Here is a 26,008-nt window from a genome sequence, read left to right as displayed (position 1 = left end):
TACACAGAGCCCTCTGTCCCTTTTTTAAGCTATATATGAAAAAAAGACTCACATTTAGGGTCCATTGGACGGCTTTGGGCCAGTCCTGCCTGACAGATGCCTGGGGTTGTCCAGTCTTTGGTGAGTATAAACAATGCAGAAAGGAATAACTTTGTGCATTTTATTCGTGGTGGCCCATTTTTCCCTCCATTTTCCTTCCTGTTCCTTCAAGTCTTTCAGTACAAGGCTCTGGTGTTCAGCCTCTTCCTCCTCACCCCGAATTATCCCTCGGTTCTTATCTAATAAGATATGTTCTTAGTTTTTCTTCGCAGCCACCTTCTATCCAGTCAATGTATCCATTCAACAAGGTGGTTTTTTTTTTTCTTTTAGAGCAAAACATTTCCAATTAAGACTAGTGATTCCAAAGGTTTCCAATTCCAAACAATTATACCAATATCAAAAGCCGGCAGGTACCGAGGATTTACGAGGCCCGGCACTCTGCTGGGTGTAAGGCTTTACATTTCACGAATCCTCCTAAGAATCTAATTATTGAGGAACTAATTTGCTAATGAGAAAACTCGGTCTCAGAGAAGGTAAGGGACAGGTCCAAGGTCACACAGCTGGAAAATAGCAGAGTTGGGATCCTAGCCCAAGTGTGTCTGACCCCACCATGGTCTTATCTGTTAGAACTCAGTGTGAAGGACTGAAGAAATTTGGGGGTGTAAGAAAGGAGGGTCAATGAAAGAGCCTCTTTTTTAAAGATCTGGTTCAGACCAAGAGCTCTCTTAACTCTTTATTCTTCTGTAGCTTCAGAGAGGATTTCTATTATAATGACACTGCTGGATACTTCATTATTGGAGGGAGCAGGTATGTGGCCGGCATTGAAGGGTTTTTCGGACCCCTGAAGTACCATCGTCTCCACACTCTGCGCCCTGCACAGGTGAGCCCCGGGCATGGAGAAGCTACTGGGTGTTCATGCGTGATGGGTGCGTGGCTCCAGCATGTGGAACCTCTTGTAAACAAAAGATTTACCCACGCTGGACCTCGCATTGGCTCTGTCATCAAATGTAATTAATATGGAGGCTTTTCCCCCAGCAAACTCGAGAATAGATTTCTGTTAAGGTTTGGTTCATTTAGTACTCATAAAATGGAAACCATTTACTTCCTCTGTTTTAATAACTACTAGCTTAATTATAGAGTAGATTTTTATCAGGTTGTTGCCTATCCAGTGATTAAGCTAATGAAAAGAGAGAATCTTAGTTATTTGATAGAGCTTCTTTTATGTGCTATTATTTAAAGTATCTGAAGAGGAGACACTCTAGCAAATGAAAATCTTGGTTCTGTTCGCTGCTCTCTTCAGACACGCAGGCCTTGGGCTCCCACTGGGGTGGGTTGGCTGGACTTGTAGACATTGTGGAAGACCGAACCTACTACACCGTGACCCTTGCCTCCAAAACCTACCTACAGATGGGCTTGTCCAGCTCTCCAGGCCAGCTCCCCCCAGGCTGCTGCAGGGAGACAGGGACTGTCCACCTTTACAGAGGTGTCTTTTTCTGCCTTGGTAGGGAGATCACCAGATACCTGAACAAGGAACCTTAGTGCATTCCCGTGACCCTGCGGGATTTGTTCTGGGGAAAGCAGGAGTCATTAGGCAAAGTAAAGGAAGAACAATGCAGAGCCCTACTATCCATGGGTCCATCTCAGAGCCCCTACAGAGAGACCTCTATGAAGAAGAAAACAAAGAAATTAATGTATTCCTTTTGCAACAAATACTTCCAGACCACCAGCTATGTGTCAGGCCCTGTGCTGGTGCTGAGGTGTCCACGATGATGAAGACGGCCGCTCTCAAACTTGTTTTTGAAGGTGATTCACATCAGAAATCTATGTGATAAAAAAAAGGAAGAAAAGAAGAAATCTATGTAACATCATGAGCACACGTATACATGCACACTCGTATACACGTACATGTATATATTATATATATGTATAAAATACGAAACCAAAACAAAGATTTTACTAAGAATAAGGCCCTTCCCATGTTAGATGCACTCTGCTATTTTGTGTTCTATTTTATATATATATAAATCAGTGCTGGTTACAACCTGCCGAAATAATTTCTTGACCCTCTAATGGGTCACAACCTGCATTTTGAAAACCAACGAGTTGAGATAAGGCCTCTGTTCTCGCGAAGCTCCCCGTCTGGGCCTTAAACACCGAAGTCATGAAGGAACGTGGTACATGTGCTAATTCACATGCGAGTGTTTTGGGTCGCTGAGGTGGGAACATCTGCCTCCGCACACACGGGAGGGGAGGCTGTTAAGGAAGCTGCCCTGAAGCAATGACCTTGGACCTGACTCTTGGAGGTCGAGTAGGAGCCTGCCAAGCAGACGAAAGTGGGAGGAGGGTTCGCAGGGCTCAGCACAGCACAGGGAAACTTGGCACTTGGCACCTCTCGGGGACTGAAGGAGAGATGAACGTCATTGTCCAGGGACAGCACGTGGTGAGGGGAAAGAAGAGGGTGGAGGCCTGGTCTCTGGGAAATCCGGACATTTAAGAAGCTTTTGCAGAGAAGGTGCCGCGGAAAGCAGTGAGTGGGAACCAGACAGAGCTTGTGTGCCCTTGAATTATACCCTCCCGTGGCTAATCCGGAGTGGATGGTCTGTGTGCAGATGAGCCAGCTGGTGATACCAATGGGAGAAGGAAATCAACCCGAACGCAGCTTCAGAGGTATCAATGGGAGCTTGATGACAATTGTTGTTCATTTGATTTTCTTGCCTTCTTGTAGATTGGTAATCCCCTCCTTGAGAAGCAACTTGCTGAACAGCTCAAATTATATTATGAAAGGTGTGCCGAGGTCCAAGAAATAGTGTTTGTGTACACATCCACGGTACAGCAAGGGGGCGGGCGACAGGAAGCATGTAAGTACTGAGCTCCGGCAGGGCAATTTTTAGCTCTGTGTATTTGTGTCAACATGTTTGGCTTCTTTCTAACACGGTTAAAATAGAATAAATATGACTTGAGCAGCGGGAACAGATATGACCTGGAGCCCTCCACAGATGGAGGCGGATGGCCGTGTACGTGCCACCTGGATTCCAACCAGACCAACGGCCAACAGGAACCCCACACCTGCCTCTTAGCTTCAACCATGCGCGATTCCCTTTAAGAATACAAATGAGAGCGTGCTGAGCCTTGCATTGCATTCTTCCCATCCATAATGGGATCTTAGGCCAGTCTAAGAAAATAAAAGTGGATTGGAAAATAAATTAATCATTAGAAATGTTTCCCCATCGGTGCACTTTTGTCTTGGACCATTAGTATCTGCCTAGTAGCTTTCAGAAATGTAGAACAGTGACTTTGTCGTTTGGGGCTTGGTTTTATTTTTTTAATCCCTTGAAATTGATTCTTTCTGGAAGACCCCAGTAATAGCCAGCAGAAGGAATGAATTTCAAAATAGACTGCTTTCAGGCCTGCTCATATTTGCCCGGGCAACCTTCACTCATCCAGGGTGTTCATTGATTATAAAAATCGGTTCCTGGCCTGTCTTCCAATATTCTGGCTTGGATCTAGCGCTTGTAAATTTCTCTGTGCTTAGGTCTTCTTGCTGGATACGGCGGCACTAGAGTTAGTCACATATGTTCCTTCTGGAAGAGAAATTCCTGTGGGGCCTTTGCCATCCGCAGAAGCGAATTGAGTATGGCAGTCCTGCCCACACATCGCACGCTCTCCAGAGCTGAACCTCCCCATTCCAGGCTGTGCGGGATGGGTGCCTCTGGGACACACCTCAGTCCGGTAGGGTCCACAGAGCACGGTCTCAGGAAGTGAGTAGACACAGTGATAGGTAAGCCTGGAGATGCAGTGTTTTTGCAATGTCATTTAAGAACAGGCGATCCTGGTCCCCAGCTGCCGCGGATACAGCTGACTCATCCAGAAAATACGATGCTGTCAGAAGAGGGGGAAGATCTATAGGAATAGTAATATCCCAAACAGGAAAGAAACTGATTTGGATAACTGATGTAATTTCAGGAGAGATCCTCTGAGTTGGAAGGCCATCCTTGCACGCTGATCTGTTTGGTGGCATGGGAAGGTTTTCCTAACACCCACTGCCTTGCCTCCCTGGGGGTCCTTGTGCTTTGCTCCTCAACTCACACTGCCAACAAAATGGCCTAGATATTGGCCTCCTGGGGAACAGTCCGAGGCCAGCTGCTCATTCTGTAGAATTATTCCACGGCCATCAGCAACTTTGGCACATTTCCCTTGGACATGGCTTTGAATTTGTGACCTCGAGGCAGACATATCGGAGCCGATTTCAAATCCCTAATGGACCCAAACCAACATTCAGTAACATTAAGTCTGACCTTTTATTTCTACTTCCTCTTAGGGAGGAGGGATTTAGAAGGATGAGACCTGCCCTCTCCTAAGGCGATGGCTCTCTTGTGCTTCCCTTGGCCTGCAGGTGACCTCCGGAACTCCTACCTGGACCTGAAGCTCAGGTACGGGAGACCCTCCACGTGCAGAGCCTTCCCCTGGGAGAAGGAGCTGAGAGACCGGCACCCCAGCTTGTTCCGGACCTTGCTGGACATGGGCTTGTGGGCAGGTAACTGTGTCTTTGTCTCACGTTTGGACACTGGTTAGCAAGGCCCCCTCTTTTCCGGTTCTGCTCCCCCTCTTAGTCACATACACCTCAAAGTGACTTTTCACCCTAGTGTCCTAGGTTAACTTCACATTTAAATTCTGCCCTTGTATGGCCACAACTCTCTGTGTATCTGTGCACATTCCCGACACCAAATGCGAAAACAAATTTAGGAATCACTTCCAGCCATTCTTTTAAAGCCAAGGCCACAAATGATTGGTTTGGCATGTACATTATTATCAAAAAAAATTTTTTATTAGTTGCTGGTATCTAAAAACTGGCACAAAAATGCAAATGTTTAGCTTTTCTTGAAAACCCCAAAGATCTGGTAATGCCGGGCCTCCATTCCTGCATTAGTAGTGGTTCTGGAAGTGAGAGTTGTCACAGGTGTGTTCCGTCTATCCACCGTCCCACCCCGTCCCCCCATCCCAGCACCTCCTGCCTGGGCCCTTAGGCCCTTGAACTTGAGGTCCTGGACTTGAAGTACACACTGCAAACGGCATCTCGGGAATCTGTCTATACTTCCCGAATGTGGCCGGCTTCTGCTTAGGCCCATCACAGTTTGGGTTGGCTTAGTAATGAAGTGCACGCTATAGGGCCACAGGGGATCTTGAAATGACGTCTGTTAGGAAGAGGAGGGGAGCTGGAGGTGTTCAGCCCGAGGAAGGGGATACAGAGAGGAGTGATGATAACTCCTAGTGGTGAGAGGCAACCCATGGTATTGCTGGGCATCCAACCAGAACCTTGAGCCAAGGCAGCGCAGAAACGGACTTCTGCTTCACGTAAGGACTTCCTAAGAGTGTCAGTGTTCAACGGAAGAGATTCCCCACTGCAGACGGGGCAAAGGGAATCTATTCTGGCCTGAAAGAATCCGAACCATACCAGATATTTCCTCTTTCATTCATTTGGTACTTGCTGAGTGTCTGCTCCGTTACTTGGCTAGACTTTAGAGGTAAGTAAAATAACACAAGGTCCCTGCCCTTAAGGGACAGACTTGAAAACAAAGAAAAATGGTGATGCATTTTTAAAAAAGATTTTATTATTTATTTATTTATTTATTTGAGAGAGGGAGTATGAGTGGGGGGAGGGAGAAGAAGGGGGAAAGAATCTCAAGCAGACCCCGTGCTGAGCCCGTGGAGCCCGACGCAGGGCTCGATCTCATGACCCCGAGATCACGACCTGAGCCGAAACCAAGAGTTGGATGTGCAACTGACTGGGCCACCCAGGAGCCCCTGGTGATGCATTTTTAATAAAAGTGGTGGGAGTAAGTGGTAGAGTCACAAGGAAGGGAGTGGTCAGGGAAGGCTTCCTGGAAGAGGTGACACTGGGACTGATTCCTGAGGGGTCCGTGGGTATCTGGGTATCGGAGGCAGAGTAGAGGCAGAGATATGGGAGCAGCACCGCCTTTGAAATGATGTGCAAGGCGTTTGGGAGGCAGGAGAAGTCCCGGACGGTGTGATTCTGACTACCGTTCCGACAGCATCTTGAGAGTTTGGGCTTCACCTTGTAGGTGACAGGGGCCTGTGGAAGGGTTTTAAGCAGCGGGCGGAGGTGCAATCAGACTTGGGTTTCGAGGTTACTCTGGCAGCAGCAGGAGGTTGGGGGGAGGTGAACAGGGGGGTGTGCGGGGAAAGCAGTGGGTCCTTGGCGGTCCATGGTCCAGGCCAAGGATGCAGGCCTGAATGGGACAGGGTGGTGGGGACAGAGCTATGGCGTGTAAAGAGGTTGGCTCTCAAGGCCGTGGGACCGCTTGCATGCAGGCAAGGAGGCCAAGGAGCAGGAAGCCTGTGGACTCCGGGGACAGCATAACCTCTGCAGCCAGGCGGCCTGTCTCCAATTTTAGCTTAGCACTTACTAGCCACGTGGGCTTGGGCGAGTTACTCCATTTCCCCGAGCCCGTTTCCTCATCTGTGCAATGGGAATGGGAATGGTGCCACCCTCCTAGTGTCGGCTTAAATGAATTGATGCTTATAAAATAGTTGAAACGGAATCGGCGTACAGGAAGCCCGGTACAAGCGGTGTTTCATTTTGGACTGGATAATTCCTTGTTGGGGGGCTGGAGGGGAGGTCTGTCCTGTGCATTAGCTACATTTCTGGCCTCAACCCACTAGATACTAGTAGCACTCTCTCCCCTCCCATGACCCCCCTCTTGAGTTGTGAGGTCTCCAGAGTCTGCCAGATGTCCCCAGGGAGGCCAAATCTCCCGACATTGAGAACCACTGCTGTGTGTTATAGATGTTATCACCTGGCAGAGACAGTCCCCCAGTTTCCGCTGCTCATGCCGGACATGCATGCTGGGTAGGTTAGGCTCAATGGGCTGAGGCCGCATCCACATCAAAATCGGCTTTATGAGATTCCTGATCATATGTAAATATAGTTTTACCGACTGGGAGCAGGAGTGACTCATCTTCACAGCACATTCTTTTTTTTAAAGTAAATACTCTCAGTAAGAATGTTTTCATGTTATTTTTATAGCTCAGAAGTTTTGTTTATAAGAATTTAGAATTGTTTTTTTTTTTCCCCCTCCGTGGAGACCTGGAAACGGAACCTAATTAAAAACCCAAATCATGAGCTCCTACACCTCACGCTGTCCTGGGCTGTGGGACTGGGGAGCCGTCACATGTCAGCACATAGCGTGTTCTGCTGACCCCTCTTAGGCCTCCGGGGGCTCCATCTGTGGTGACAATGGGAGCCCCAAAGCCGGATTTGCCACTTTACAGCCCACTGCTGGTGCCGAACCAGCCAGTCGAGTCCTTCTGGTGCCAAGTCTGCTTAGAACAGCGCCAAGGAGCGTCTCCCGAGGGGCCGTATCTGCGACCAGGGCGTCTGCCGCCCTTGGGCACCCAGCCACCTGCATTCCTTCGCTCCCTTCCCTTTCCTGGAGCTGAGGAGCAGGTGGGGAGATAGGGCAGGAAGGGTGGGCGAATCTCCAGAATGAACCTCAGGCCCCCATTCTGCCTTCAGCTCCTATTTTTCTAGGTTACGCCGTCCTGTCCATAAGGACCGGGGAGCCTCCTGCAGAGGTCGGGCATACACTCCCCATTAAAGTTCATCTCTCTGCCTGGCGCACTGCCCTTGCTTGGGGCTATCACAGTGCCCTCCTGCTAACCCTGGAGAGAGACTGGTGGTGTACATTGTGTTCAGTTTCTAACAAGGCTGAGCAAAATGCAGAACATTTGATTTTGTAAATTGAGAGAAAAAGAAAACAAGTCTACATGTTTTTAATGTATCTTTACTCGGGTCTCCTATAAAAGGAATAGTCATAGACCAGTGTGGCTATAGATCCATTCCTGGTTCCTCCCAGGTTCCTCTTGCCGTAAGTGTCTATCTGGCTTTGGAGCGCTTTGGACAACTCTAGCTAATATGAACTATGTCTACATTCTCTTTTCTGCTGTTGCCCCGAGCTGTCCCATCCTGTTGACTAGTAGACTTTATTAGAACATCCTCATCATCTTACATTTTTCATATCTGAGATAAGCTCTGGGAATGGAGTCAAGGATCAGATGTTCGGTGGTTGGAATTCTGGCTGCAGGAAGAGAGACAAGGAATTTAACTGTGTGAGAAACGTCTTCGTTTGCTCATGTCACGACCTTCCATCCATTCGTTCACTCAACAGAGGTTGACCAAGTGCCCCCCGTGGGCCAGCATAGAACAAAAATGGGGCCATGTTTTGAACGAGAGTTTTTTACATAAATAGAAAGAGAAACGTCAGCTCCATTGTTCCTACCAAGGGAATTAATTTGTGGAATTATTTTTTTCCCCGGCATTTTGAAAAAAGAAGACCACTTAAGACAGTGGCCTGTGATTTCTGGTTCTTTGCGACAGAGTCATTTTTTTTTTTTTTTTTTTGCGGGCAGCCTGTCCGCACATACACGGCCCACTCCGCTTCCAGGCCACTACACGTGCGTGTTTCAGACCTCAGAGTGTGTTTTCCCGCACTGTGTGATTTCAGGCAGATCATCTGCTCTCTAGCTAAGCCAACAATACACTTCAAAGGAGTGATGAGAACACTGCAGGGGGTGGACAATCGGGAACACTGGCTTCATGCACAGCCAATAGGGAGTGAATGACTGTGTTCCCTGTAGCCGGCCTAGCGAGCTCGGCAGTGGTCACTGCTGCTCCATTGTTCCCGAAGGTCTCAGCTGTATTTTCCTACTGCTAAAGAGAATCACCAACTATTTGTACCCTCACTCTTTAAGGACTGTAATTAAAAATTTTTTTTGTGGGGCACCTGGGTGGCTCAGTTGGTTAAGCGACTGCCTTCGGCTCAGATCATGATCCTGGAGTCCCAGGATGGAGTCCCGCATCGGGCTCCCTGCTCAGCAGGGAGTCTGCTTCTCCCTCTGACCCTCCCCCCCTCATGTTCTCTCTCTCTCTCATTCTCTCTCTCAAATAAATAAATAAAATCTTTAAAAAAAATTTTTTTTTGTGGTAAAAATACATGTAATATAAAATTCTCCATCGTAACCATCTTTATGTATACTCTTCAGTAGTGTTAAGTGTATCCACCTCATTGCACAGATCTCTAGAACTTTCGCACCTTGTAAAACTGTACCCATTAAACAACAGCTCCCCATTTCCCCTCCCCACAACTCCTGATAAGCACTATTCTACTTTCTGTCGCCATGAACTTACCTGTTCTAGGTACCTCATAGATGTGGAATCATCCAGTATCAGTCTTCTTGTGACTAGCTTATTTCACTTAGCATCATGTCCTCAAGATTGTTGTGGCAGGTGTCAGAATCTCCTTCCTTTTTAAGACTGAACAATATTCCATTATGTATATACCACATTTTGTTGATCTGTCGATGGATACTTGGGTTGCTTCCACATGTCGGCTATTGTGACTAGAGCTGCTGTGAACGTGGGTATGCAAATACCTCTTCCAGACTCAGCTTTCAATTCCTTTGGATATAGACTCAGAGGTGGGATTACTGGGTCATATGGTAATCCTGGTGTTTCATTTTTTGAAGAACCTCATACTCTTTTTCGTAGTGGCTACACCATTTTACATTCCCACCAACAGCGCACAAGGGTTCCCATTTCTCTACATCCTTGCCAACGCGTGTTATTTCCTGGTTTTTTGAGAAGTAGCCATCCTCGAGGGTGTGAGATGTAATTTATGTTTGTAATTTATGTACTGGGTCAAGTTTGGTTTAATGGCAATTAAGAATGATGCTCTCCTGAGTGACATAATGCTATGAAAGAGCTTCATGGACAGAGAGGCACCATATGGCTATGAGGGACCGGGTCGCCTGAATAGAGCTCATCGCGCTCTACCTTGAGTTATAACTATTGGATCCTGTCAGTGTCTCTATCACTCATGCAATTGCAAGCTTGTTGAGGGGAGCACAAGAAGTATAAGTATCCCACTTACACTTCCAGTTCTCCATGGTGTCTGCAATGGTGCTGGCCATGTTAGGTGCTTAGTTATCGATCCTTCTTCTAGATGACCCTACACAGCACGTTTCTATACCAGGTTCAAGGTCTATGCCAGCCAAGCCATGACACCAATCCGGACGGATAGAGGACTATGGGCTTATTTGCCTTCTTTCTACATTTTTCTCATTTCTTAGACACTTCTTCAGTCTGTTCTCTCTCAGGAGCTGCCGTCCTTGTTCTGAGACACCTCTGCAAACAGAGTTCTCTTTCCCAGGTCTGCCAGCAAGCTGCTTTCCAACTCCTCCCCATCAACAAAAGTAGCCCAGAATCCTTCTTAGGCACACCCATTACAAAAGAATTCCCAAAACGTAGCCCTTACGGTTCTCGCTTTCATATGCCCCTTATCAAGTTGCTGAAGTAGACAGGTGCCCGGATGTAAAACAGCCCCGAGGTTCGTGCAACCCAGTTTGGCACCCATGGATTGGATCCCTCCAGCACTGTGCTGGGCCCCAGGGCAACCATAATGAAAAGACTGCCCCAGCCCACACAGAACTCTCTACCAAGTTTGCGAAGGAGAGAGGCTTCTTAAATATTGACAGCTGACGTGCTAACCTTGTATAAAATGCAGCTGTCCCCACTGGCGGTTCCCACTCTGAAGAATCACAGGACGCATTCCTCGTCTCCCAGAGTAGGCATGCCTTTGAATTAAAGATGGCAGTGCTCCTCGGGGTGCTCAGCTGCCGTGCATATAGATGTGGCACGATACCCTTCCTGCCTCCCGGCATTCCAGAACTACTGCTCTGCATCTTGATTTCCTTGCCTGGCGCGGGGATTCTGTACTGCTCTGTCCCCAAGTCCACAACTGTCCAGGCTCTGGGTGGCATCCAACAGGAGACCCCGTGTTCAAGACTTCAGGGGAACTATTCTGATTGGTCACCCTCCATGTCGTTTCCTGGGGAACCTCCAATTCTCTAGGAAAATGGCTCCTGTTAGAGCATAGAAATTGCCCTATTAGCATTTGGGCTTTTTCCAATGCTAGGATGGTAGGATTCTAGTATGCGTGCTTTTTCATTATTTAAGAGGTGTGCTGGCTATTTCTTTTACTCTCCTGTTGCAACTTCCTTGTCAAAACAGAACCCTTAGAATTCAAAAACCCTTTGAATGGGGCTCCAGCATCCAGGGAAGAGAGGTGGTGGGGATGGGGGGTTGCTGGTAAAAGGCTGCAGGGATGTGGAGATGGTAGTGGAGGTGGGGTTCGAAGCCAGAGAGCTGGTTTGGGTAGGAAGGAGGGAGGAAAGCTGCAAAGACTGAGGTGCAGGTGGGGTGCAAGGGCAGGCAGGGACAGGTGAGTGGGACAGGTGAGCTGGCCAGCAGGCCCCTGTGGGCATCTGCCCTGAGGCCGGAACTGTTCACTCTCTTCCCTCCCTTCATTCTGGACTGGGCACGTCTGAGCCCACGGGAGCTGTGGCTACAGGAAGCCCAAGGTCTGCCGGCAAATGGGTCTCGGGAGGAGGCCGGATCTGAGGTGGGCTCGCCTCCCAGGGCTGACCATCTGCATCTTGTCCCTCTCATTTTTGTTTTTGTTCCCGGCCGGCCTTGCCCCCGGCTTAGGAGCGCTGAGTGCAGAGTTAGAGGGGGCCCCACACTAGATACCGAGGGGTTGCTGGCCTTAACTGGTTCGCTTCTAACTGTTCTTATTTTTGCCAACAATTGCAATGTGTATTTGGAAACACTAAAATGCAGAGCACGGGAATGGTAGACATACAGTAATGTTTCTTAATAACACCTGGATACCGTGTCCTTTAAGAGCTATTTTCAGTGTCGTTCATTGAAAAATCTTCATCTTTATTTTTATTTAGGAAAGCATACGTTATCTTTTTTTTTTTTTAAAGCAAATACACAGAAGCACAGAGAAGAAAACAGAGAGGGCCACACTTTTCCTGCCCAGAGGTCCCCTGATGGCAGTCCTGAGGGTGGGGTGGGGGGGGGATGGAGAAGGGAGGGAGAGAAATTATGGGACAAACCTGGAAAACTTGCATACTGAAGAGTACAAGCAGTTTACATTTTTTTTTCTTTTAAGATTTATTTATCTATTTTAGAGAAAGAGAGAACTGGAGGGGCCGGTGGGGGGGGGGCGGGGTGGTGGCAAAGGGAGAGACACAGACTCACCACTGAGGAGCACGGACAAAGGACACAGATCACCCCCTGAGCCCAAAATCAAGAATCCGAAGCCCAACGCACCGAACCACCCAAGCGCCCCAAGCAGTTTACTTTTGGGAAATAAGCCACCTCCTTGGGGCTCTGGGGCTCAGGGGATCAGAATGCAAATCAGGAATATGCTGTGTTTTTTTTTTTTTTTTTTTTTAAGGAGTAAGCCGGGTGAGAGCTTCCTTTTCTGGTTAAATGACATTTTCTCCTTTCACTTCTTCTTCCCTTTCCAACTTGTACTTTGGATGCGTTCCACCTTTTGGAAGCTTGAAACTAAAAATGACTTTCCTATCGATGCCCCCCGTGCCTCTCACGAGGAAGGAGTCTGCCTCTCCCCTGAATTCTCAATCAGATGCCCACTCCAGCTCCCCAGCAAGGGCCTACCTTCTCATTTTCTGCTTTTTGCCTCCGTTGATGATGAGCCCGCCACTGGCCACCTTATGGTATCGGTCTTGCTGTAGAAAAGCAAAACCAACAATGCCGCGCTCCTGGGGAAATAGGAAGGGTTAAGGAGTGGAGCGGGGGCGCGGGGGCGCTGGGCTTTTGTTTCCTTAGCTTTTGGGGCAGGAAGCCAGAAAATGGGAACATGGCTCCTTCTTCTGTTGGGTTTGTTTGTTTGTTTCATTATGCCATTCATCTCCATAAACAAGGCATGTTTTTTAGTTACAGATTGACTAGAAAAAAATGCATATGCTAAACCAGATGGGTGAAATTAACAGTTTCATTAAACTAATTTTGAAATTGCCAGTTTTACAGACTCACCAGTGGTAGCATGCACGGCTTTGCTTTTCTGCCGCAGTTGGAACTTGAACTTTAAAGAATATGCAAAAAGAGCAGTTTGACTTTAGACTTATTTATTTTTTTTATTACATTCACTAGCGCAGAAAATTGTTTAGATTCTTTTGCAGAGGAAATACTGATTGGTAATATTTGGGTGTGGGGAGAGTTAGGAGTTTTAATGTGTAAAAGAAATAACGAAGCCTTTTCAATCTGCCTTGGTTGCAGTCTGCGGGTTTTTGGTGCTAAAGCTTTGAGCTTTGTGAAGGATTCCCCTTTTGCTCCTTATTCTCCAGCAATCCCAGCTATCTGGGCACTCTTGCTAATGATTTCTGGGGTTCTGTGCCAGGGGTCAGCTGGGGTAAGTGTTTCATTTGGAGCTTCATTTGGTTTGGAGTTTCCTCTCTCCTCTGAGCCCACAAAGCCCACGTCTGTGGGTACTCAGGCAAAACTCATCATCTTGGTTAGGTGTTTGGCAGAGCAGGTGAGGTGGGGATGAATCATTAACAAAATGTTAATGTTGCTTTGCTCAGAATGTGCACAGAGAGGCATATCTGAGATGGGTACATGTTTAGAAGTAAATATATGAATAAGTAGGAGTAGGATTTATTTTGCAACTGCATCGGGGTTCTGCAGTGCATACTAAATCCAGCGGAGAAGGTTGGTTCTTATCCTGTCTAATGGTTGGGTAGGATGGAATTCTCTCAACTATTCAAAGGGAAAGTCCAAAATGAGATCCCCAGACTCCTGGTGGAAAAGGGGGTTATTATTCAGATATATCCCAACAGATGAGCAGAGGGAAATGTTCAAGGATGTTCATTGCCGTGTTGTTGGTTATAGCAAAATCACTGGAAGCAGCCCAAGGGTCTAAAAATAGAGAACTGTTTGGGGACACAGCTCTGCTGTAGAATGCAATACTAGCGAAGCTTTAGGAAGAATGGGCTTCTGACAGCCACAGACAAATACCCATGATACGTGGTTAATTTAAGCAAAAAAGTTGAGGGTCAGAATTGTAGGAGCTTTTGTGGAAGAAAATGCATGTGTATCAATACAGAGAGATGTGTATATGAGTTATATAGTCTGTGCAAAGGGAAAAGTCTGGAAGCACACACACCAAGCTTTGAACAATGCTTGTCTTCACTATTAAAGAAGGATTAGGAGAGAGGGCACTTCTGGTTTTATTTTATACAAATCTGCATTTTTTTTTTTTAAACAAGCAGGTATTTCTTTAGAGATTAAAAAATACAGAAAGAGAAGCAAATTCCATGTGTTCAGCGGGGTAATTTTTTTCCGCACCTATTGCTTGGGATCGAGAGAGTAAAAGCAGACCCAGCTGTTGCTTCTTGGAATCTAGAAGGCTGGGGTGAGGGGTTCCAGGAGCCAGGAGATGAGACTGCCTTGGCTCCGGGCAGGGGTGGGCTCCTTCCCCGCAGCTCGGCAAGTGGAGGCACGTGTCCCCCACTCAGGGGGCAGCCCGCCCGCCTGTGTGCCCAAAAGGACTGGCACCAGCTCATAACCAATGGCTTGGCTTTCGCAATTTCATCCTTGGATCCCACTGGCCTCTGTTTTTAGCATGGACTCTGCAAGGGACTTGCCCTTAAAAAAATCCGATCTCAGACCTGCCCATTTCAGTTTTCCCACATTGGAACCTCATTTCTGTTCACTCCTTAATGGAGTGCTGATAGAATGAGTCTCTTGTTGCCCCCTGAAAGTTATTAGTAACATTTTAATTTTGGATAGAATGAAGAAAAGAAAAATGTTGGACATAACTTTTAGGCAGATACAATTTTAGTCTTAAATAAGATGACCATGTCTCTTTAAATGTAAACAATATCTATACAATCCTATCGGTCTTTCGAAACGTAGCATCTAATAGATACACAGAATAGAAAGTAAACATTTGTTGCCTAAATCAATGAACAAGAGAGATGAATAGTGTAAACTACTCTAAACTACTGGAAGACCATCACCCTTACGTTATAAGGCCATATAACTTGCTAGTTTGGGCTTAAATGTTTATCAGATTTATAGGATGGTTAGGTGAAAGGAAATACCATACAGCTGAAGGCAGTTGCATGGAGAAGGGTCTACTGAGAGTGGTAGGGTACTTATTAAGACATCTCGTTGCCTGTTCATCAGCAGGTCGGTGCAGCAGAGTAAGTAGGAATGGCTTTTGTGACCCGCAAAGCTGAACTCAAAACTGGGCTCAGCCACTTGCCAGGTTTTGTTAATGTTGGACAGGTTAGTTGACATCTCCAGGCTTCGAACTCCTCATTGGAAAAGTGAGGACACTAAGAATAGTACCTACCTCATAAAATTGTTCAGATTACATGACATAATTTGCATAACGCACCTAATCCAGTATTTGGCATTTTGTAGGCCCTCCATAAAAGTTGACTCATTCCTTTTATTGTATTTAGAAACCCTCAAGAAAAACTGGAGGCAAAAGATAAGAAAGCATCTCAAAATAAGGTTTTTTTGTGCAACTTTTTAGAGCAGCACCTAGGAACTATTTCTGAGATAAAACACATTCTTCTTCCGAGAGTCTTAGAGGGAAAAAAAGTCTCTCTGGAACTTTCGGCGGTCCTGATTTGGTGGTGAGTTACACTGAGTAAATTACTCTCTAGAGACGCTTTCTCGGCTATATAAGGCACATCCTTTTTCCCAGGATACTAGGCTGTCATTTCGTGCCAAAGAAAAAGCTATTTGCAGAATGACACCGTGGCATCCCCAAAGGGTTTAATTTACCTCCCTGGAAGGTGGTGTATTTCAAGGCACTGCAGAACCAGCCATATTAATAACTCAGGTGGTTTAATTGGCTTTTCCCTCTTCTTTCTAAAGCCACGTCGATCCCATGGTAATTAATCGTGTGTGCTGTGAATTGTGGTTATTTACAGTGCCAAGGAACCAAAATGAATCTGTATTAGAAATCGGCAGGAGGATATTTGAGAAGGCTGTAAAGAGACTCTCCAGTGTTGATGGTCTTCACCAAATTAGCTCTGTTGTCCCCTTTCTGATGGATTCTAGCTGCTGTGGATACCATAAAGCATCCTACTACCTTGCAGTCTTTTATGAAACTGGATTAAATGTGCCTCGGGATCAGCTGCAGGTAGAGTATTTCATGGGTTCCAGGAACATCAGTCACCTGCGTTATATTTGCAGAGTAATGCTCTCATACCCTAGGTAGAAACCGGACCTCTTCATGCTCCATGGAGTCCTTTAAAAATCTTGACACTCAAGAAAAATGTCCTAGAGCTATGTTAAGTACAGGATCTTCTGTCTTCAGAGAGTGAGAAAGGGCGCTTCCTTTCTGGACGCAAGCTAGGGGATATGATTGGCATACTCTAAGGAAGAGTTGGGGCAGGGCTTACCAGAATCCCACTCCTTCAAGAATAGGTGCCTCTCACCCAATTCTTATAACTACCTAACTACGCTGGCTGTAGGACCATTATCTCTCATGACTATTTAGCTAAGTGAAGTCATTTGGACCTCTAAGCAAAATATTATCACATCCAGCCTTCTGCCATCAATACAAAAGCCATACCAGACTGTTTCATTTGTGGTTCTGAGACCCAATTAATTATGCAACTTGCTAAACATTTGGGATCCCATTTTTAGTAAGTGCTATGAGTGGTTCCTGATCACTTTTAATTTTCAGATCTGCACATAGGATTGTTCATCCTGGATTTGAAGAGACTGGTTGTTTAAACCTGCCCAGGTGGTTCCATATTCCTTCTAAGTGCTTTCCTGAGTCCCACAAAGGTAGAATAGTGGGGAAGATTCTAGCCTTGTCTCTGTCACAAAGTGGCTGGTTGGCCATAGACACATGACTTCAAGTCTCTCTTTCCCCTCTTTCCTCAACTATGAAATGAGGCTGTTGGACCAGCTGATCTCCAAAGACCCTTCTCAACACTAACATTCTGAGAGTGTAAGATTAGGACATGGCCACTGTTCTTATCATCTTCCATAGATAATGTAGCTGAAGCAGACCAGGGATCCTTAGACCAGTTGGCAGATACACAAGAAGATTCTATGAGAGAAATCAGGGGACGACCCCTGTTTTCACTGAGTGAAGGGCAGAAGTCAAGGAATCATAATATTGGGCATTAAGAAGGACAGAGAGCTAGAATTTGTGATCCATTAGAAAGTTGCTGTGGCTTCTTTTCTAAAGATTGTTTTTTTAAAGGCATGTTAACGTGTTTCTGGAATGACTAGGTTCATATATAGGGACGGGGCCAGATGACCTTCCAATGTTAGGATTTTATGACCTTTTGCTACAATCCTATGAACGCTTGGTAAATTTCTTCCTAACAGGGCATGTTGTATAGTTTGGTAGGAGGCCAGGGCAGTGAGAGGCTGTCTTCCATGAATCTTGGATACAAACACTACCAGGGTATTGACAACTACCCCCTGGACTGGGAGCTGTCCTATGCCTACTACAGCAATATTGCCACGAAGACACCCCTTGACCAGCACACGCTACAGGGAGATCAGGTAAGAGAAAGAAGTGGGTGGAGATGGTCATGGCCCCGTTTACTGGGGCTTCCTGAACAATTTTATACAGTGTCTGCACCTGTGGCTGGTTCATTTTCAGGTCTTCAGAGGATGAGCATAATTGAATGGAGAGAAAAGCTATCTTGCACTCTCCAATTCATATTTCCTGGCTGTGTTCTCAGGCTGAATGCAGGAACAATCCTACACCCATGCACGAAAAGCTTTTCATGAGCAGGAGGACTAGCATGGGAAGAATAGATTTGGCCCTGGACAGATTTCAATTTTGCAAAAAATGTGTACCAGAAACATAGACACCTTTTCTTTGTTCCAAGATCATGTGAGGGGGTGGGTCTGTAGGTGTTAGGAGTTGGGTCACATTGAGTGGGGGGAGTAAGCCAAGGGCTCCTATCAATGTGTAACCAGCAAGCAGGGTCTGCGGTAAAAGGACGCAAGCTCCATCCCCAGCTATGTTCCCAGTGCCAGGCACCTGATGGTTTGCTGGATCAACTGATGGTTTGCTTTGAGGACCGTGAGTAAAAGGGTATAAGTAGAAGTGATAGAGTAAGAATTCAAGGGAAGCTGCCTCTAGTTGAGGCAGGTCTGCATTCGGTGGGAGCAGACCATGGCATGGTTGGCCTCTTGGAATGTATTTGTATATATCCTCTTTATCCAGGAAGGATTGAAGAGGTTTTGACGGTCATAGCCCTTGAGGTGGTCAAGTTGAGAAGAAAGGCAAGCCGTCTCTACCAGGAGGTGACAATTTTTTCTCTGTAAAGGGCCAGGTAGTAAATACTTTAGGATTTGCTCATACAGCCTCTGCCAGGGACAATATATAAGCAAACGGGGAACCTGGGTTTGTGTAGCTATAACTAGTACGTGAACTTCATGGCTGGATTTGGCCCCAGTGGAGGCCATAAACTTGATTTTCCCTGCTTCTGTTCGGTGAGCCCAGGGGATACGCCCGGCTAGGTCAGGATTGTGGAACCTTAGCCTCGGCGGCTAACTGGGAACTCATCCACTCACTGGTCCCCAGCGCTGCTTCTGGATTGCACTCAGAAATCCACAGTGCAGAAAAGTTGCACTTTGTTGATCGGAAACGGATGGTGCCGGAAAGGAAATCTACAGTGGTCGCCGTATGGTTTCAAAATAAATGACTCAACGGTATATACTGTCGGTGACCATTAAACATGAGTCAAACCATAAAACACCAAATGGCTATCTATAGAGACGTTCTAATTCCTTCAGGAACCAGTGATTTCTCCTGAATAAACTTACAGAATCTCATCATTATCGTTTGTATTCTATCAGTGTATATAAGCTATGTGCAAAACTGGACCTCAGTTTGATAGGAATTAATTTATGAATCGATGAAGTTGTTTTTTTATTTTTAGAAAGGAATTATTCTGGAAAAAAAAAAAAACAACCATCCACACAAAAAACAAGCCACAAAATCATACTGTGGTTGTTCTACTCAGCCTGAATGTGTTAATAATGTCCTCTATGTATACATTATACTTTTAAGAATTCTAATTCAGCATAAATTAGCAATGGGAAATGGTATGTTGCTAACAACCTCCTTTTCTTTTGAAGATTTGGCACATGCAATGTTACGATTATGAAAAAATGTTTAATTGGTCAGAACCAGGGAAAATGAATAGAGGAGATCCATCTTGCAGCTGAAAGTTGTATGATTAAGAATCACAGGTAGGAATTATACAGTTAGGAGAGTTGTATCCTCGCTCATTTTCTTAAGAATGTGTAATTAATGGCTTCTTGAGAATTTAAGCAGGTGTCATACATTGATTTAAATGTCCTTTTGTTGAGAAATCTATTAATTCACCAGCAGCACATAACAAATGAGGAGATATGGAAAGCCAGACCTCTAATTAACAAACCAAGGATCCCTCAGTAACTCCTTCCTTGATTTTTGCTTCATTTTCTCTTTTATGTAACTCGTGGTTCACATCATTTCATCTTCTTTATTAGTAATCTCCCTTCATGTCACTTCTGTATGATTTAGCGGGACTCTGCCTCAGGTGAAAGAGAAAGAAGCTGCTAGGTTTTGTTTGTTTTTGTGGCTTAATCGCAAATGATTTTCTTTCATTCTCTCTGCTCCTGGGAATGTGCTTTTCCACAAGGTTTGGTCCCCGGCTTCCTCGCTCTGCACCTGCTAGAGGGGCAGGGGTCTCATCCACACCCCTGGTGTCAACTGCTTTCCACGTACTGATGACACTCAGACCTTCCTCTCCAGCTTTTCTTACGCACCCCCAACTGCAATCATAACACACCGTGGAGGCAACCAGCCACCTCCCCTCTCCGTCCCCCCAAACTCCTCCATAGATGACACCACTGTCCATGGTGCTAGCCGCTGAGTAGCCATCCTCCCCATCCCATCAGTTCCAGTCATCCCACCACATTTACCTGCCCATTTCTCTCTCCTCCCATCCCATCCCTGCTGCGCCAGGTGACATTCGCCCCTTGTCATCTCTGCCCTGAGCCACTGGACAGCCTCCTGTTCTGTGCTGAATTATACCCACCCCACCCCAACCCCTAATTGAAGCCCTAATCCCCCAGTATCTCAGAATGTGACTCTCCTTGGAGGTAAAGGCTTTAAGGAGGTAACTCAGTTGAAATGGAGTCATTATGTGGGCCCTGGTGTAATATGGCTGGTGTCCTTACGAGAAGAGGGGAGTAGGACACAGATAAAACAGTGGGATGACCACGGGAGAACACAGTGGGAAGGTGGCTATCTGCATGGTAAGGAGAGAGGCCTTAGAAGAAACTAAACCTGCCGATATCTTGATCTTGGACTTCTAGCCTCTAGAACTTTGAGAAAATAAATGTCTGTGGTTTATGCCGACCGATCTGTGGCGTTTTGTTGTGGCGGCCGCAGCAAATCAATACACGTCCTAACTGGTCTTTCTGTCACTAGTCTTGTCCCATCCATTCTCTTCTCACTGAGGCCAAACCAGGCTGTCCACAGTCGAGATTCTCAACCTGGTGGCACATCGAAGTCACCTGGGGGTTTAAAGAATAGCTCTGCACGGGCTCCACCCCATAGTCTTGAAGTGACAGGCTGGGGGGCTAGGGCATATGTGTATATGTGTATATTTATACAGTTGACCTTGAACAATGTAAGGGTTAGAGGCACTGATTCCCCCACACAGTTAAAAGTCCACGTATAACTTTTGACTTCCCCAAACTTTACTACTAATAACCTACTGTTGACCAGAAGCCTTACTGATAACATAAACAGTCAATTCACACATATTTTGTATGTTACACGTATTATATACTATATTCTGACAATAAGGTAAGCTAGAGAAAAAACGTTATTAAGAAAATCATAAAGAAAATATATTCATAGTACTGTATTTATTGAAAAAAATCCGCATGTAGGTGGGCCTCTGTAGTTCAAACCTGTATGGTTCAAGCATATTTAAAAAGCTCAGCTGCTCATAATGCGCAGCCCGAGTTGAGAAGTGCTGACCCACAAGATCTAAGCTCAGCTGGTCGCTTGGCATAGGAGGCTTTCCTTGATCTGGTTTCTGTTTCTCCAAGCTCAGTTGTCAGTAGTCCCTGCTCAGCCCGTCTCCTCTGGGGACACCATACTTTTGGCCACACCTGGAGCCCAGCACACGGTATGAGCTCTTTAAAGTGTTTCTGGCCCCAATGCTCCCTCCTCAGTTTCTGTTTCTTCCATCTTCCAAAGCATAAAATTCTCTTAGATAGACCATCCTCACAACGGAAGGCTGTGAGCTGCACAAAACTGCAAAACCAACAGGAGGGCGAATGTTTAAACTGCTGTCAGCCTTTTACGTGTTAGAGCGAACTAAGGACCTAACAAATGATGAGTTCCCTTACTGAGAGCTTAGCATACACCATCCACTCTGCTAGCTCTTTTATAAACAATCTCATTTAATCCTCACGCAGCCCTATGAAGTCAATTCTCATTTTACAGAGGAGGCAACTGAGATTTAGAAGCTAAAGAACTGCCCAAAGTCACACAACAAATGAGTCATGGGGCCTCAGTTAGAACCTAGGCCTTTCTAACTCTTCATAGTATAAAAAATAATGGCTGATAGGTTGAGTGCTTTCGATATAGCAAGTATTGTGCTAAGCTCCATTTTATGGATGCAGCGACTGAACTCAGATCAGTAAAGTTAGTGGCCCAAGGCCCAGGGGTAGTTAGTGGTGAGTTAGAGTTCCTCTTGGTCTGATGTGAAAGGTTGTGCTCTTAATGGCCCCATCCTGCTGCAAAACTTGATGGCACCACCCAGGGGAGCAGGAGGGGCTAAGCCAGGGGACAATAATACAAAGGACAAAAGTGTTCCTTCTTCACAATTATGCACAGCTGCCCAGGTCCCCCCAGAAACATGACCTTTGCCAAGACCCTCCTCATGACACTGTTTGAATTTACTATGTCTCAGGGAAGACAATGGAACGGTCTATCATTTCCTTCCTCTCAGATGTATGAGTCCTTCGCTGGGTGGTGAGGCCCATGGTCCCCACCGCCAGCCAGCCTGAGTTTGACATCTAAGCTTGAAGAACTAAATATGTGATCTTGGATAAGTTACTTAACTTCTGAGCCTCAGTTTCTACATCGGTGAAATGGGGGATATTGACAGTGATACTCTTATAAGGTTGCAAAGATTCAATGAGTCAGTCTTGGGCAAAGCAATTAGAACAGTGATATATCATCAGGATATATCTTATCGGGCTATATCAGTGACATATCATCACTTGGCAGAGAGTGGCAGAAACATCTGAGAGTGTAAATCCTTGCAGGGTAAGAAGTCCCATGACAAAGTTAAAGAGAAAGAAACAAAATAAGAAGAAAAACAACCAAAAATCAAAATGTCCAAGTTCTCCTGTTGAAAAAAAAATTCTAGTTGAGAATTCCATTATTTGAACAGCTCAAGCTTCAGTCCAATTCCAGGCTCATCACAGACAACAGAGTGTCCCCTGGAGTTTGAGCTGAAACGCCAGCTCATTGGCAGCACAGTTGTCAGGGTCAAGGAGACAGAGTGGATTCTAGGGCCTTCTTGCTAGAGGGCGACTTTGGGCAGCCGGAAAGAGCCCCATCTTCGGAGCTAAGCCAGCCTGGCTTCAGGGCCTGCTCTACGGAGTGACCGTAAGCTGATAGTTTCACCTTTGGAGCCTCGGTTCCTTTGCTTATAAATCAAGGACAGTGATATTTGGGTCACAGCCCTATGGTGAGGATGAAGTGCGAAAAAACTTTTAAATACCCGGCACAGAGGGTTTCAGTTAAAGGTAGTGGGTGTCATTATTCGAATTGTTGCTATTCGCTCGGTGGCCTCCCCAGGTGAGACACTGAGCAGGCCGTGACGCCCGCTGGGTGCTGAGCCCCAGCAGAGTCCCCGCTTCCCAGCTTCGCAGCGCCCCCCGGAAGGGACCCGGGGCTCTGCAGGGCCATAGCAGTCTCCGGAATGGGGCTGCAGGCTAGAGTTTGTGAATATAAGGACTTTTCTTAACTAACAAAGAGGGTCAGAAGGGAAATCAGGCCTGGCTCCTTGTTCTCTGAGGCTTCTTTCCCAAACTCATGCAGATCCAATTTTTTCACCATCTGCCCATGGCATGTGCAGAGCGCGGGAAGCCCTTTCCAGGACCCCTCATGGCATTGTTAATAGACTTCATTATACTTCATTATGTATAAGGGGAGACCGTGAAACCACAGAACTGGTCTCTTGATAAGCAACCAAAATTTACACATCAAAATGAGTCTGATTTTCTTCAGAGGAGTTGGATACTTCAGAGGCTATGCGCCAATTCAAAACATTTTGTGAACTCTCCCTTTGGGTTCATCCTTAGAGCCTCTAGCACATTCTTGCTCGCATCCTCGGAGTGAACATGCCCTCTTTTTTTTTCCAGGGTAGATTTAATTTTTGGAAATAGCCAAAAGATATTTGAAGCTGAGCCCGCTAAATAAAAATGGTTAGGCATGCAGGATAATAACACTTTGGGATAAAAAAAAAAAAAAGCAAGGTTGTACTTAAAAAATATTGATTTACCTTTTTTGATGCTGTGTGTAATCAGACTCTGAAATCAGCGGCATGAAAGTGGTCTTCTGGACAAGCTTGAGCAGCCGGAGTGAAAGGGGAATAAATTTTGCCCTCCCAAGGCAAACGCTTTGTTTGATAGGAACAAAAATGCCCACTTAGACAGATGAGATGTGACACATTCATTTAAGAAGAATCTGATCTCATGGCATCGTGAACACACTTCATATTTCAATCATTCATATAGTTTTTACTTATGTGATTGCTAGTTTAAGAATAACGTCCTGGCTCTTGTGTGCCCAAATCATTTGGATATTTCCCTTCTCCCCCTCCTTCCCTTTCCTTCCTTCTTCCCTCCCTCCCTGTCTCCCTTCCTTCCTTCCTTTTCAGGCGTATGTTGAAACAATTAGACTGAAGGATGATGAAACACTCAAGGTACAGACCAAAGAGGACGGAGATGTCTTTATGTGGTTGAAGCATGAAGCCACCCGAGGCAATGCGGCAGCTCAGGTAAAAAAAAATGTGGTCCACTGTTTTGGAAGCCCATCAGTTGTAATACCCAGGTTCTGCCATGGTAACAAAATATCTCAAACCTCACTGGCTTAAAACTGCACGGGTTAGTTTCTTGCTCCCGATATCCGTCTGATGGGGAGAGCATGCACTGTGCTCTCGTAGACCCCTATGAACGGAGCTAACAGGGGCTTCACTGCGACACAGGCCCCCACAGCCATGGCTGCTCAGAAATGGCACAAGCCACCTCTCACATTTTGTGGCCAATGAAGTCACGTGGTCTGTCTTGACCACGCGGGCAGGAAGTGCACCCAGAAGGAGAGAGAGCCGCACGGTTTGTGATCTGTCCTAAAGACTATCATCAGACATTTTAGGGCATTAGATAGAAATAAAAAGAGTGCAGGAGAGATTAGATGGGTATCAGGAAGAAAGCCATGAATTCAGCTAGGAGAATAGCAGAAATCAGGTTCAGCATGACCAACGGACCAACCTTGGCTCTTGAACATGTCTTGTTTCTTGGATGGACTTTTCTGAGGTACCAGGAAGGGCAGAAAGCTGGGAGAACTTTCTCATCTGACTTCTTGCCTTGATTTCACTATGAAGAGAAACCCTTGGCGGGAGCCAGCTTAGACAGATCGCACTGGGAGGGAGAAAGCTCCCTTCCTGAAGAATGGCCTTAGCTTTTGCTTTGTGCTCCTAGTGAGCTTACGGTGTGGTTAAGGGCCTCTGGGTCTGCTAAGCAGGCAGAAGCCCAGAGACGGGAAAAAGAAAGAAAACAGAAAAGACAAATGCATTGACAAGCAAGCATTTCAGAGACCCTTTAGTAATGCTAGGTCTCCCTAGAGTTTCAGGAGATACTTTGCTGGAAGTTATAAGTACTTGAGTAGAGGGTAGAAAGAAAAGGAGATGGGAGAAGAAGCAGAAAGGAAGAAAGACCATCAGGGGCCAGAATGGGGCTGGAATGTTAACCAACATTCCTCTGCTCCCTTCTCGGGCATCCGTCCCCAGCCTGCAGTCTTTCTAGTGCAGGAAGGAATTCCAGTGCCTAGTTCTGGACATACCACTGTCAGAGTTATTTCCTGGGTGCTCCAGAGCTTGTATGAACTTTCCTGCCTTCATTCAGCAAATCTTTGTTGAGTAGCTTCTACGAGCTTCTGCTGAGCTTTGCTGAGTGAGGGCTGAGGGGAGAAAGACAGACAAATCACATCGTGAGGTTCCAATCCCCAGAGAGCTCCCCGCCTCGAATGTCATGGTGGAATGAGCCATGTGGACAAATGCTGGAGTGGGAGGAGCTGAGTGCCCTTCTGATACGGATGTGCACAGGCCTCCAGGCCACTCACTAGGCTCAGGGGACAGCGTGTACCTTCCAAAAGAAAGGGGCTTTGAAGAGAGGAGACAGTCATTGTCGACCAAGTCTCACCCGGCTCTGGCCCTGGGTGCGGTAGACTGACTCACATTCACGTGCAGACATGCATTGTTTCCAATTGGGGCTAAGAACTTGTATTTACACAGGTTCACCTTTCAGGGCTCCAGCCCCCAGTTGGAAGATGACACGTGTCTACCTAATTCCTGGTTCTCAATATGAAAACATTTGAACTAGGTTTGTCCTTCCACCTTTTAAAGTCTTATGTTAAGCATTACACAGGAAAGTCATTATTCTAAATTGCTACTGTCTTGAAGCAACGATTGGCCCAGATGCTGTTCTGGGGCCAGCAAGGTGTGGCCAAGAATCCTGAGGCGGCGATCGAGTGGTATGCCAAGGGCGCGCTGGAGACCGAGGACCCTGCATTAATATATGACTATGCCATTGTGTTATTCAAGGTAAGAGTCCCTCAGTTTGGGCTAAAATTATGCAATTCTTATCAGGCTTCCCGAGCAGTTTCCCGTAGGCGTGCAGGCAAACGAGGATTCTGTAACTGGAGAAACTCAGTATACGCTTCTGTCACTCTTGATGGAAAGGGATATTTGCTGAAAAGGCAGAGTCAGAAAACAGTCCCCGGTCTCATTT

At 46.2% G+C, this 26,008-nt stretch overlaps 1 protein-coding gene across 1 annotated transcript in view; it reads left to right on the top strand.

The window, feature by feature from the left end:
• The window catches only part of SEL1L3 (SEL1L family member 3), a 98,536-nt gene that overhangs the window by 36,041 nt on the left and 36,487 nt on the right, over positions 1-26,008 (top strand). Inside the window, exons 7-13 of the mRNA XM_032400123.1 lie at positions 787-919; positions 2,765-2,897; positions 4,433-4,573; positions 15,874-16,085; positions 17,291-17,470; positions 23,881-24,000; positions 25,681-25,821. Of these exons, the coding sequence (XP_032256014.1) occupies positions 787-919; positions 2,765-2,897; positions 4,433-4,573; positions 15,874-16,085; positions 17,291-17,470; positions 23,881-24,000; positions 25,681-25,821 (1,060 nt within the window). The remainder of the gene's footprint in view (positions 1-786; positions 920-2,764; positions 2,898-4,432; positions 4,574-15,873; positions 16,086-17,290; positions 17,471-23,880; positions 24,001-25,680; positions 25,822-26,008) is intronic.

Source organism: Phoca vitulina, unplaced genomic scaffold (genome assembly GCF_004348235.1).
Source record: "Phoca vitulina isolate PV1807 unplaced genomic scaffold, GSC_HSeal_1.0 scaffold3, whole genome shotgun sequence".
In the NCBI taxonomy this organism is placed as follows: Eukaryota; Metazoa; Chordata; class Mammalia; order Carnivora; family Phocidae; genus Phoca; species Phoca vitulina.
Note: the sequence above shows the minus strand (reverse complement) of the source record. Positions and strands in the feature narration are given on the sequence as shown.